Consider the following 14,946-nt stretch of genomic DNA (forward strand, 5'->3'; position numbering starts at 1 on the left):
CTAATTTTTAGTCTTTTCACTAGCCCTCTGGACATGTACGGGAAGGTCAGACATGTAGCTGTAGCATGGAATTTTTTCTTCAAATTGCAGAGTGTTATTTTACTCCCTGTAGAATCATAACAATGTGCCCAAGTGCCTAGGCCAGCAGCAATTTACTAGCTAATGCTGTGTTGCTGGCACAATCATGCAGCTGTGGCAGCAGTGGTTTTTCTTTTTCTTTTTCTTTTTCCTGCTCATCACTTCCAGTCAGCACCTGTGGCAGCTGCCCTGGTTGCCCTGCCTTGGTTAGGCTACTGAGCAAAGATTTGGCTCTTATCCCCAAAGAACATTGTTTTTTTCTCTCAAGTCCTGTAGGCAGATGTTTGTTGCAACAGTCAGGAATGCTGTGCATGTAGTTAGTGTCAACATTTGATGGGTTTTTGTCCTGGTGTGTGACCCCCAACCAGTTTGTGTGTTCAGGATACTAAAGCATTTGTGACTAATTCTGCCTTCAGATACATACATGTTCACCATTACCACTAACGGCCATAGAAACAACACACCACCTGAGCACAAAATTTGATTCTTAGGAATGTTGTTAGAAGTAGTTAGAGGAGTATAAAATGCTTCAGTCCATGTGCCCATTTTTCTTTCTTTCGTTTCCTTTATTTATTTATTTATTTATTTATTCATTTATTTATTTATGTCTTTTTCCCCCTTTTTTCTTTATCTGTTCTCTCTGTGGATTCAAATCCTCGAGTTTCATTTTGAGTTTTAGGGCTTCCAAAAACCTAATAACTTGAAGAGCTCTCAACTGAATCGCAAAGTTTTGCTGGGTATTGCCCTTGACCTGCAAGCAAGCAAAGGCACCTGAAGCCATTAATCACTTCAAGTTGGCTTACATCTCACCCCAGATTACTGCAGGTCTGTGAATTTGATTCAGATTTAAAGCTTTTTGAAAAATCTAAACTTATGCAAGTCTTGGTTAGTTACATGGCCTCCCTCGTTTTGTTTTGTTTTTTCTTTTATTCTGTTTTACAAACCAATTTCTGAATCTTTTGAACAAAAAAACACTTTTTGTCCAGGAAAACAAAATGCAGCATATGTGCATTTTAATGGCATGCTTTCATATTTAGAGATGTTGAAATATTGGGCATGCATTCTTTTCTCAGTTTGCATTCTTTTAATTGGGTAGTGTACTTCCATAGCAGCTGCACACCCATATTTGGGCTGTCATTTATGAAGCATTTATTAAGTATTTTGCCCACTGAATGTACTCCAGATATGAAGATTAGCAATCAGTATTTTTAGAGGCTACTGCAATAATGTCCATCTTTTTATGTGCCTTAACCCATATCAGTAAAATTTAAGTGGCTTTCTTTGTAGACAGACTATTTTCTGTTTGTTGGCATCTTAGGACTATGCCCTTCCAAGGGATAGTTCTCTCAGCTCCAGTTAGTAAGTAGATTCTTAATTAGTGCTCCAGCTCACCATACCTGTAAGTACTGAGGCCCGATAGCAGTGTTTGAACTTTGTAATAACCTAGGCAATTCTGTTCTCCCTGTCCTGGTATAGTGGACCATTTTGATTTGTCTGGGGTAACCTTACCTAATCATTCCTGACTTTTATGCAGCTCTCACTTGTCTTTTGTTTCACCAGATTTCACAATCAGAAACACCAGCCATCCTATCTTTCTTATATATTGCTCCTGTGCCACTCTGCATTTAAAATGAACAATCAGTGCCTGCAAGTAATTGTATATTACTATGTAGATTAAATTAAATGAGACTGAATTCTAAAAAGTAAATCTGTCATTGATGATATGTGCTTAGAAGTGCTAAGTTATTGGTTACAAATGTTCCTTTTGGAAAAAAAAATGTTTAGCATGAGATAATGCTGTAAAACCAAGAAAGTAGTTTTGTTGATGTGAGAATGTGAGAATTAATCACTTGTGAAAGTAAATATTCCTGAAAGTAAAATGTGTATATATGCATGAATTAGTGCAGAAGTTGTACATGTAATATATTTTATAGCAAGTTAATGAAAAATTGCAATAGGAGTTATTTTAGATAGCCATCATTTTGGAGCTTCTAGATAGCAAATGGAATAAATAATGGTAACATTTAAATACTCTCCTCTGTATTTCCTTTGCTTGGGAAGCCATCTGAAAAGATCAGCAACCAACTCCTGGTGTCTTATAGTTTCAGGTGGCCTGGACCTACAGTGAATACCATTTATGCCATTTATTTTGCCATCCATCTTTTTAAACTGATAGTAAAAACTTGCATGTCTGCTGCACTCCTGTCACTTCTTTTCCACTTGTGAATTCACCTTTTATTTCCATGGCTCTTACTGATGCTTTTTCTTCATCTTCTCATACTCAATTCCTCCTATCCGTGGGAATTTCTCCATTTTGTTTAAACTCTATTGTTCACCATAAAAAAGTCCAGTTCTATGGCTGAACAATCCTTCAGCACCAAGAAATCTTTTAAACCTTCTCCTACCACCTGTTAAAACCACTTGTACACTTATTTTCCCCCAAAATAATTTCAACAGTTTTTTTTCATATCATCATGTCTTCCTTGGTCAGAAAGACCAGTTGGAAAAAAAAATACATTTACATCACAAATTTATGTTACCTACAGAAGCAGGGCCAAAGCACTAATTATACCTCTAAAGCCAGAATACGTTTATGCTAGTTGTTGGCTCAGAGGGCCCTGTAACTTTAATTAATTATCCTATTAATACCCTATAGTGCATTAATTTTACTGAAAGATAACAGCTACCTTATCTCTAAGGAAACTGGTCTTGATTTTATTAACTTACAGGACAGAAGAATAATTGGCACATATCATTGTCCAGAAATGTATTCAACAAAGGTATCTTTCATTGTTTTCTCATGTTTTTATCCTCAGAGACTTAAAATTGAGGTCCTGACCATTTGTGGTCACTAAAGATCCCATGGCACTTTTTGTAAGCATAGGCATCTCAACCCCAAGCATTCTGGCCAAATTGCAATTTATGTAACTATATTCTGCTTACCTAACATTCCCACCACCACCCACCCACCCCATAGTTTCAATTGGCGACAGCATTCTTCATTTCCTCTATGAAAATAAAGTGTGTTGTTCTGTACTGTTATACAGTCACCACATTTCACCTGAGAGGTGATTGCACTTCACTGGCACATGAAGTGATTTTTCTTTCTAAAGTTTGGAAAGCGCTTTGGGATCATTTTGAATAAAAAGTGTATATAGTAAATGTAATTTGTTATCATCTTCTCAGGCTTCAGTTTAGTTACCAAAGTACATTTTATTTAGGGTTGGGCGAACCAGGTAGGTGACAATGACGCTCCAAACCATGTCTTGTACCTCACAGTAAACTGTCTTTTATGAGGTTCAATAGCAAAGTTAATTTACTTTTCCTTATTTTTCATTTTTGTGTCCTTTTGCATTACTGGATTGGAAATGAGAGATCTGCATACCATGAAATATTCAGTTCCTCTGCAATGTTCTGTCACTGTTCCAGATGCAGAAGGTCAGACTAAGTACTAGAGAAGCACATGAACTTCTGGGTGCTTATCTGACCATTCTACCATTTGGAGGTTCGCCCATCACTAATTTCACTAAATATTGGGTTGTTTGTACTTTTCCTCAAAAAAAGTTGTTGAGGTGTTGGAAACCTCTGCTCCAGCTCTCATTATACAACTGTGCTAAGTTCATTAGAAGACACTTTCCCCTAGGAGGTTAAAATAATAAAGCATGTAAAGCATAATATATTATGGGCACAGATTTCTTTTTTGTTTAGTGATATTAATCCTACTTAACTGCTGCCAAATGTAGAAGACTTGCTGTGTTGACAAATTTACCAGGTACACACTCACATTTCAATGTTGTTAAATATTTGTCAATAACAACCGTACAAGGACTCAGTGCAAAAGAAAAAGATAGCAGTTAACTGGAGAAAAATAAACCTGAATACTGAATACTGTGAAATATTTAAATCCAAGTTAAATTGATCAGATTTTTTCTTGCATTTGTGTGTTCCATATGAAGTATATTCTATAATATTCCATAAAGAACACCTTGTGATCTGCTATCAGTACAAGTCAGTGAAATAATACAGTCAGTTTCCATTCAGCTGCAAAGGACTCTAGGTGTGGCCATGTTAGTGGAACCCAAGGTAGATTCTTAACAATTAAGAAGGTTCTTCTCCTTTTCAGTTGAAAAAAATTCACAACCTGCTTTCATTTAATCTTTAGCATGAAATTCTGGGCTACTGAAATCAGTCTCAAATCTCCCATTGACTTCAGTAGGGCCAGAATTTTACTCCTCATGTCTGAGCTAAGACAACATGGACCTAGTGTTTTAAGTCTTTGCAGCCCCATCTTATGTGCTACTTCCCTTTGTATTGTTAATCATTATTGCAGTCGTATTATACTGTCATACTGATTATACTTTTCTTTATATTCAGAGCCTTAGAGGTCTCGTAGGGTATGAGATTATGTGGTGATTCAAACAAAACATATTGCCCCAGAAATCACTAATGATTAAATATAAGGCTTTAGAAAATTATTCCAGACAAATGTTTGTTGAGAGGCTGGAAGATATTCCATAGACTTGTTTAGAAGTTGTAAGTCTCTGATTTTTCAGTTGGGCAGCAGGGAACTAGTTTTTGTCTTATTTAAAAGCGTATAGACTTCCCAGGTATTGTGATTAAATATTTTCTTGAGTTCAGGTTAAATCCATGCAATTTTTTCTGTATTATTTTTTCATAATCACATTAAAAACATAGACAGGAAATTGTACTGAAGAAGGGTGGGAATGGAGCAATTACTACATGTCAGCTCATCCATAGAAATTGTTTCATGTGTCTGCTTTATCCCATGGTAAGTACAAAGTAATCCATGGTAATCATTCAGTGGTGAGCAAACGTAGTTTCCACTTATAGCATAATACAGCTGACACATGAAACTGTTCCTGTGGATCACCTTATGCATGGTAAATCCACTCTCCCCATCTCCCTTAATTCACTATATTTATCTGTATAGTTTTTGAAAGATCATGATTTGAGTTTCATTTTGAGTTGTTAGGTTTCTCCAAAGCAAAATTCAATTGAACTAGAGGGGTGCAAAGTCATTTAGTCTTTACAATTTAAAGGAAAGCCTGGCAAACCAAAATTGTTGCATTTGACACAGTTCTAACACAGATGTAATCACTCAAATCACAGTGTTTCAATAGGTCCAAATAACTTTTATGTAAAGTTGGTCCCCTTGATGTGTATGCTATCAGTTAGTATATGTGTATGCTATTAGTTAAGCTAATATTTAAATACACTGTAAAATGATTGCCATTAAACAGTAATCATTTCCATCCATCCTGACACCATGGCAGCTAAAAGATTATTTTTATTCCCTGAATGTTGGCAAATGCTGTGCTGTGCTATCTCTGACACCACAGTGAGATAGCTGCAAAAATAATGTCAATTTAATATTATCATTGAAAACCTCACAAAAACAGTTATTTTCATCTCCTTTGTACACATATTGACAGTAGTATATAATGAATACATAATGTGGCTGAATTTCTGTTTTTTCAGGAAACAATGGGGTAGTGTATCTCTCACTTAAGATGGTATACATCTGGAGTACATCCACTGAAGTCAGTGGAGTTATAACTGGCTCTTCATTTGCCACTTGTCTGAATTAATCAAAGTATTTGCATATAGTTAACCTTGGTGGTTAAGTAATTCAAAATACTGATGAGAATTACAAGGAAAACCTTAGGTAACCTGATATTTACGGAAAGTTTTTAAGGGACATATTTTACCTCAGATGTATGCCAAGGTAACTAACTGCAGAATTTATCCCTAACCTTTTTGAATGAAGTTTTTGTAGTCACATTTTTAATCATAACATCACATAAATAGGTTTTTCTTCATGGAATTGCATTTATTTGTCTTTTTAAGTGCTCATTGAAACTACTGTGCAATGTAAATTTGATGTGATTACACTCTGGAATAAATACATGGATTTTTTTTGCTTTTAATATTCAACCATCTGCCAGTGTTCTCGTCTGATGAAATCTCCCAGTATGCACTGTGCTTTATGAAGTTTGTAAATGTTGGAGAATGGCATTCTTGTCTGCATTTTGTGCATATTTGGAGATCTTGTCACAGTGGAGGCTGCCACTTCCTGGAAGAAAAAGAAAGAAAAATCCAACCTCAGTAAATTATTGAGCCCAGATATGTGTGCACAATCTAGAACTCTTGGTTCAAAGATGATTCCTTTTATTAGGTCAACTGAGAAATCACAAAAAATATATATTTTTCTGCAAGTTTTCTTGCTCACATTCCCTTCATCAGGCTCAGGGAAAATTAAAGATGGTAAAAAGTCCCCATAGGTAGGAAATAAACTTCATTTTTGTAAAGAGGAAGCTGAAGATAGAAATCAGTCCCTCTGGGTCCGTGTCTTTGTGAGTTGTTCTGAGTTGTTCTTTGTTGTGCAGATCAGGCAGGATTCCTTCCCTGGAGGTGTCAAATGGCAAGCAGGGAGGTGTAGAAATTTTTCTTGTTGTTCAGCAATTAAGTTTATTACCCAAAATCGTCTAAAATATGGCATTTTCCATATTTCAGGGAAGTATTTGGTAGCCATGTTAGTCTGAGACAAAATTAATGCAAAAATCTAGAACTCTTGGTTCAGAGATACTTTTCAAATGATTATGCTCTACATGCATGAGATTAGGAAATAACCAGCAACCTTGTGCCATCACTCCGTATTCTTTCTACTCTCCAAATCTAAAGTCCAGCAAATACCTTCTATTTAGACATACAGAACAGGCATGATTAGCCTTAGAATATGCAGATTCCTGTTTATAAATATTGTCATCTCACTATTTAAAGGACAGGGCTAAAAGTCCTTTAAACTAGATTGGCATCTAGTGGATTTCTTTGACTCTATTTTAAGTCTGCTGTCTTATTTCTTACAGATGGATCCACATGAAAATATTTTGTTGAGCACACTTGAAATTAAAAATGAGATGGCTGCCTCTGAGGCTGTTATGGGGCTTGGGGACCCTAGAAGCACTATGCTTGCCTACGATACTTCAAGCATCCAGTACCGGAAAGCTGGCTTGCCCCGACACAGCTTTGGCCGCAATGCCCTGGAACGACATGTGGCACAAAAGAAAAGTAGGCTACGGAGACGTGCCTCTCAACTGAAAATTACCATTCCTGACTTGACTGATGTAAATGCCATAGATCGATGGTCGCGCATATTCTTCCCTGTTGTTTTTTCCTTCTTCAATATTGTCTATTGGCTTTATTATGTGAACTAAAAAACAAAGCCACACAGAAAGCAAGAACTGGATTTCTCTTCAAATCGGTTGTACAGCCAAAAGTGGGACTTAGAAAAATTCTATTCAGGACAAAAGTTATTTTAAAACACCTTAGTTGCTGGCCCACTCTATGGTCTGTTTTCTAACATTTGGGTTACTTCTGCTAAACTGTTAATCTGTTCTTAAGTTACAGTATGAACACATTCCCCCCCATTAAAATATTAGTGCATTTGAAGTGTGGAGGTAAAATTTGATTCTAACGATCATTTCTTTTCTTCTTTTTTTATATAGTAACATGCATATGAGCTAAAACACACAAGCTATTAAAAAAAGAGAATTTGGAAGACAGGTTTAAGTTTTAACCACTGCTTGTGCCATTTCTTTGTGAAATTGCACATCAAGTACATATGCATCTATAGTTAAAAAGAGAGAGAGTGTTCTAAGATGCTGTCATGCTTATGAAACATACACACTTTTATCTTCTAAAATGTGTAAACTTGAAAACAAGTAGTGCCTATCATCTTACCAGGATGATCATGGTCAAAGGTGTCCCAACTGTATTCAGGTATTTCCTGTTATTTACTGAAAGAACTAAACCTTTGACTGATATTATGAATGGGTCAGGAGTTTGCACAGAAATTTAGAAACTGAAGCCAGGGGTTTTTTTTTATTTTAAAGCAGCAGCATAGGGTGGTGATCACAGTCCATCACATTTGTGATCTAGAAGGGAGCGTGGAAATCAGGTTTAGAGATGGACCAAGCCATCATGTCCTAAACGGGTAGACGTCCTGTTACACTCAACATTTGGGAAAGGGAGTCATTTGTCTGAAGTGCCAAACATTGGTTGGACAAACAGTAACTTTATATGTGGCTAAAGGAGACCATTGGTGCCCTGCCCTTCCAAGGGTAGAAAAAAGGTAAAAGGAATGATTTCCGGATATAGCATTAAGAGAGGGAAAGCTATAAATATATACTGTGCAATTGAATTTTGTCAATCATAGTAAGTATATTAGTCCAAATTGTTCATATGGAGTTGAGTGTTTTCTTTCAAGTTTGCAAACTTTCAAGCTTCACACCTGACGTTGCTTTTATATCTAGCATCTAACATCCAGCAGGAGAGAACAAAAAGATGTATTGTGTCAAGCAGACAATTACAGGAATTATCTTAGCTGTTTTCAGAGTTCAGATTCAGAAGGTTTCCAATCATACATCTTTTAGTACAAAATAATTGGCCGGTAGGATATTTTCTCAAGCTGAGCTAAACAATACTTTTTTTAGTAAACTCAATAAGCTATTTTAAAAGAAAGGATTCAATAAACATTGCTTTAATAGATTGATTATACTTTTCAGCGTTTCCTACTTTAGAAGGTCTAACGATGTCCTTTAAAACTGAAAAAACTAAGTTTTGCTTTAGAAAATATATTTTTATTGAAAAAAAAGAATACAGTTTTTTCCATTTAACTTTATATTGTATAGGAAGACTTTTCCCAAAAGGTGGGCAAGGTAATAGAATAAAAGTTGCTTATTGTGCCATTGTAGAAAATCTGCCTGTATAATGAAAAATTAAGTCCAGTAACTAAAAGCATCAAGTCCTGACAGATTTTACAGATGTCTTCAGAGTTCAACAGAAGATAGTCGCTAGAATAATGTCTATAATCCCTTGTGTCTGCGCTACCTCTCACCTAGAGCCAGCCTTCTAAAAGGAACACAAATTACAGCATCCTCTGAATAACAGAGAAATATGCAAACAGCTTCATTTTCCCTATTTAAAGATTCATTTAGAAATACTTTAAGAATTGTTTCTGAACATTTTTTCATTAAAAACAGATTTTTTTTCTCTTTTTGCTCTTGTTCTATCCTTTAAAAATTAACATCTCTTTTGGAAATGTTATTCGTTTTTTTTTTAAAGGGGTGAAAAATGACTGGAGAAAAACAGCTTTGAGAATTAATGACCTAGTTTGCCCTGTAATTTCTTACTTCTCTTCTACATTACCATTGGCTTTGCTTCAGAATGAGAAAAATAGCTTTGACTATTATTTTGTTAAGAACTGGAAAGTAAGGTATACTAAGCATTTACATCTCTAGTTACCATCAAGGCAATTGTGTGTACTCAGCACTGCCTCTAGGGTCAAACACCGAAATGTGTGTAGAGTCAAACTTTTGATCATATGATAGCTTTTCCATGATGAAAGTTGCTTTATCATTCACCGATTTGATTTCTGAGGGCATTTCATAAATCAAAACAGTATATTTTGTAGGTGTATTTGAAGTTACCCTTATACATGAATCATGTATGCAAATTCCTCCCAACTTCTAAGAAAAGGATCCAGTCCAGAAATCAGTAATATTCTTTGAAGTCTGTTCTTTAGTTTTGGCACCTTTTATGATTAATCCAGTTTAATATTATGTTAGACATTTCAAGCTCTTGTGTGCAAGATTTCTTTTCACTCTTTTCACAAAGAGCCTTTTACTTTTTATTTCATAGAAACATAATTTGAATACAGAAGGCATCAAGCACATATGTGGTAGGCACACCTCAAACATAAAACCTAACAGAGAATATGCTTATTTTCTGCTTTGGTTTAGCAGATCAGCTGTAGTCAAAACCATGGAGCTCAGATCCTAATACTGCGCATTAATGTTTCTGAAGTTACAGTACAAGCCATAATACTCTCTGATGATGTTATTCAGGGAGTGAAATGAAATGTCTGGTTTCTGCTCAGGTGTCATTTATGAAGGATATTTCAAAGGAGGAAGGAGCACTTTAACTTCCACATGATCCTGCTGACTTTTAATATTCTATATCTAAAACAAAAGTGGAAGGATCCTTCCAAAATTGAGCAGTTACATTTTGTACTAAGGCTAAACACTGTGATGTGAATAAGGTAAAGGTAAGAAGAATGGACAAGACCTTGGTATAGAAGAACCAGAACCTAAGAAGGCTTGATCAATTACTCTTCTTCTTGGGTCACCTGTATGAAAACGATAAATTATGCCAGCATACAAAAGAGGTGGATTTTCTTATGTGTACTACCCTGTCAATGGATTAGAATAACTAACCTTGCTTTTACCTTAGAACTGACCTGAAGTGAATATTATAGATCCTTTTGCTCCTTTCCACTGTTAGATTCACTAACTAAAATATTAAATTAAAATTTAGATCATTTTTGTAATATAATTACACATTTTGTTGTTTCATTATGCATAATAGCCAGCAATTAAGGTGTTTTTCATCTTTGTGAAATTCATGGGCAAATTATGACTACAACATGGCACAGTTTTAATGAAATCTTTGAGATCAATCTGTAAATATATACTGTATATGACTGCTAGTAAGAACGATATGCATTTTCAGAACTGAAAACTCATGCAACATATTTCTGTGTTTGCATAAGGAATGTTAAGTTTCTATCCTACTGCGGTTTAACAACTGGGAAGAAAGACTCAAGCAATGTCATTCTGAACATTTCTTTTATCATTCCCAGGGTGGGAAAACAGGGTCTTAAGTAATAATGTGTTCAAGATTACTTCAGAGAGTTATAATACAAAATACATAAAATCTGTCAGGTACAAAAGCACAATGCATAGAGAAAGTGAAGGGTGGGCTTATACCTGGGGACAAATCCTCTTTATTTTAGGCAAAATGTGTATAAAAATTAGAGCTCAAATAATTTTCACTATTATATTTAACTATGGTCCGATTCCATAATTAACACAGTACTGAACACAAGTGAAACAAGCAAGTGTTAAACATTATCCAATTATATGCGTATATAGACATTACTGTGTCTATTTATGCATGTGTGTGTGTGTGTATACATATATATACATATACACATATATATACATACACACTCAGTGTGCGTGTGTGTGTGTACACACACGCATGCACACACATACGCACACACATGCATTCATATGTGATGTGTTAAAGGAATAAGCTAATAAGTTCTGTTTCTACCATCAACCAGTATATGAATAATTTTTGAGAAAGCAAATTATTATATTAAAAAAAAACTAACTATACAGGGTAACTGGGCATTTCTATATCAGATCAATGCATATAATTCGTATGAAGCATTGCACAGTTTGACATTATGATAGTACTGTACCTCCTAGCATCTGAAGTTAGAATAGTCCTCACATTGCTTGCCTATTTCTTCTCTCTTTTTTTATAACAGCATTGTCCACTAGTAACTTTTCAAAACAAAAGTCCTAAGGACAGCAAGAAAAAAAAGCAAAAATATTAAATATTTCTAGAACAGTAATATAGGGTGGGATGGCCAGGGTACAATACTATAACAGTAGTGATCATAACATTTTGCTATGTGTACATAGAACATATAATGTGAGCAACCATAATTTAAGCTGAACGTCTGTAAATATTATCAGATTTCTTAAACATTTTTAACTTCTAATTTGTACTTTATGGTAAGGCAAAAAGCTGATTCTATTTATGGTTTAGGTTAATGTGTTCTAAAATTATGTAAATAATTAAATAAGCTGTAAATGAGCAGTCAATAGATAAAGTAATTGTTTAGTGACTTTTTTTTACTAAGTACAATAATTGCAGTGCTCTAGCAGAGTAATTTAAACACCCTTTCGCATAAACAGATTTGGATTCCAGGTAAGAGTTTTAATATAAAAAATAAGAGGCAGTACTGTGGTGTAAAATAGCCATTGCAACAATGTTACTGCTAGCATAACAGGTTCTTTTGTATCATTAAAATGTTTCAGCAGCTGAAGAATGTAGTTCAGCACTCAGTACTCAGATTAAAAGAAAAATATATCATCTGATTTTCACTTGCACTATAGCTCCTGTAAAGTACTCTAGCGAGTGGAGATATAAAGGAGTAGTAAGGTAAATGAAAATTTGGGAAGTGTCTGTCTGTTCCTAAAATCTGTATCCTTTATGCTATGTATTACTAGACTTTAATAAAAAAAATGTTTGATTGTCATTAGATAGCATAGTGCCCCAAAGCCAAAGAATCTTCATTCCAGAAATTGTTTAAAAGGGAAAACTAGTAAGTCACTGCTTAACACCAAAGGTAAAGTTTAATAAAATGCACTAGGAACTTTGTCTAAATTTTTAGGAAGAAAATGGAATGTTAATCAAAACTACTGCCCTATTCTACTTTGTAAAAATAACAACACCTTAAATATCCATTATTAATGCTAAATTGAAATAGATCATCTCTGCAAGTATATGCAACAAAAACAACTCGTGTGTATCAAATATTTTTTTGTAAGTGCTTTGACAATGAATAGAAAAATGAATCTGAAATGATGGAAATCTTATATTTCATACTAGGTTTTGGTTTTCTTTTTCTTTTTCTTTTTTACTGTTTCTTTCAGCATGAGGTTATCTATTCCAATTTGATAAACATTTTGTATGTTTGCACTGTTGCTGCCATTTGACTGATATTCACCAGACATCTCATTTATGGTCCATCCTATTATTTTGCATTAAAAACAATATGACCACACAAAGCATAATTAATTCTAACAAGCTGCCTATGATTTGAATTCCTTCACATTTTTATTTGCATGGGTGTTTAAATGGTTCTGTTAGTACTGTCTTTGCACAGTTCTGATTTATCTCTTTTTTACTTAGTACTATTTATTCATAATGTAGTAATCATCAGCCTTACTAATGACCTTGTAGCCTTTCTTATATGCACATGATGCACATTTTCCAATGGCTAGAAAATGCAAAATACTAGTGGATATCATTGCATCAGATCTTCATGTCTTTCTCAAAAGGACTGCTAACCTCTGGGATAAATGAGGTAGTAAAATGATGATTGTAAATGAGTAGCACATAAGAGATATTTTCTTGAATTTAAAATTATTGCAGCCAGTTTCAGCATGTAAATATATAATAATGTTGGCTAGTGTGTAATTCTTGAACTAAAAAAATATAAATAAAGAAAACCTAACAGAATGTATGTGTAGTCGTGTTATGTTGGGAGGGATGTTAGATACAGCATAGTTTAATAAGGTCAAATATAGAGAACATCAGCTTTTATTTTGCCCCTAATCCTGTGGAAGTCATGCCTCTGACAGAACTTGGTCTATGGATTAAATCTAAAGAGGGACCTAGGCACCACAGTATTCAGTGTGTGTTGTGACATCTATCTTTCAAGTACACAGCCACATAGGACAGTCCATAACCTTGTGTTAGGTGCCTTTAGATAGAATCAAAAAGGACCAGTCTATTGGGCACGCTTACATGAGACACTTATTGTGCAGCTGACTAATTAGTTGCTCAGTAAACATCTCAACATCTACACACACACCCCTATTAGGCTGGAGTGAACTAATTTACTCTGCAAATGACTAAATACAAGTAAAAACTCTGTAGCAGCGGACATGGGGACTTTGGAGGGGCTGGCTAGGGCACAAGGGTGCTTCAGTATGAGGGCTGCCTGCTGGCTAGCTTCTCACTAAAACACACTCATGCCTCAGCCAGCCCCTTCACAGTGCATTGAGCTGTGGGGAGCAGCCCCAGGCTGGCAGGCTGCCTCCCAGGCCCCCTGCCTGGGGCTGCTCCTGCCCAGCTTAATGTGCTGCTTGTGAATAAACTGTGGAACTTATTGCTCTGGAGTTTATTGCTCCCAAGCATACCATTTGAACATGCACTTGGGAGCAATAAATAAGATCTGCAATTTATTCATTCACTGCAATTGCACATGTAGATATGCCCACTGAGTAGGGGAACACCGAGAATTAGCCAACACAGAACTACTGAGGACAGCAGGAAAGGAAGTTTTAAACCCTGCCTCTCTCTGGGGCTTACACACTTTGCTCAATCCTGCAGGAAGGTATTTAACATCCTTTCAGGATTGGCTACCTTCAATCTTCTCCTGAAAATACAGAGAAGGGGGTCATTCTTTCCTTTTAAACCATGACAGCCACAGCTTGGTGTTGAGGTTGTAAGGTTTAAAGGTTTAGTGCAGCAGTTTAAAGGTTAAGTGCTTGCCTAGGATGTAGGAGGTCCTGTTTTAATTCATGCCTCTGCCTGATGGAATTCAAGCACACACGTACCACCTAAAGAGTGATCATGATATATGTAGGCTTGAATTCCACTAATTACTAAACTATAGACTAGTGGTCCCATTGAAACTCACAGTTCACTGGGCCAGAAGACAAAATGCGAATATTATTCTACAGTCTAGTGATTATAGCAGTAACTTTAAGGAATGAGACCTGAGTTCCTGTTTCAGAATTATTTTCTATTTTATCCAATACCTTTTTCATTCAGAATACTTAAAAAGGTCTTGGGGGAAAAAAACCAGAAACCACACTGAAGGCTCTAGCACTATTATATAGTGATCCTCAAATTCTGAGGTTTTGCTCTCTCTTTCCAGCACAATGCTGGACTGCTTAGACATAGGGTTAGACACAAAATTGACCTCAAATTACTGTTCTAAAGACTGAGACACTTTGGGCATGTACAGAAGCAGAATCTTAGCATAGCTTCAGGTAGAAATTGAGGCATCTGTAGAAGCATCAACACCTCCATGATTAGGCAGTACCTGAACAGGGGTGTTTCAGACTGTGATTCTGGACTTCCTCCTAAGGTCCACATCTGGCATCAAAGTGGGGTTTGTTTTTTTAGGGGGGGGTTTAT

The 14,946-nt window shown here is 35.6% G+C and overlaps 1 protein-coding gene across 4 annotated transcripts in view; it reads left to right on the forward strand.

Annotated features, from left to right (window-relative positions):
• The window catches only part of GABRB2 (gamma-aminobutyric acid type A receptor subunit beta2), a 284,788-nt gene extending 271,531 nt beyond the window's left edge, over nt 1-13,257 (forward strand). For 2 of the 4 annotated variants that reach the window (XM_014597681.3, XM_059733472.1), the window contains 2 exons: nt 2,808-2,858; nt 6,966-13,257. In XM_014597681.3, coding sequence (XP_014453167.1) covers nt 2,808-2,858; nt 6,966-7,313 — 399 coding nt within the window. In that variant the 3' untranslated portion in view covers nt 7,314-13,257. The remainder of the gene's footprint in view (nt 1-2,807; nt 2,859-6,965) is intronic. The other 2 variants (XM_014597682.3, XM_059733473.1) reach the window with 1 other exon arrangement.
• Nucleotides 13,258-14,946: the final 1,689 nt, after the last annotated feature.

This window comes from Alligator mississippiensis, chromosome 9 (assembly GCF_030867095.1).
Source record: "Alligator mississippiensis isolate rAllMis1 chromosome 9, rAllMis1, whole genome shotgun sequence".
Taxonomy (NCBI): domain Eukaryota; kingdom Metazoa; phylum Chordata; order Crocodylia; family Alligatoridae; genus Alligator; species Alligator mississippiensis.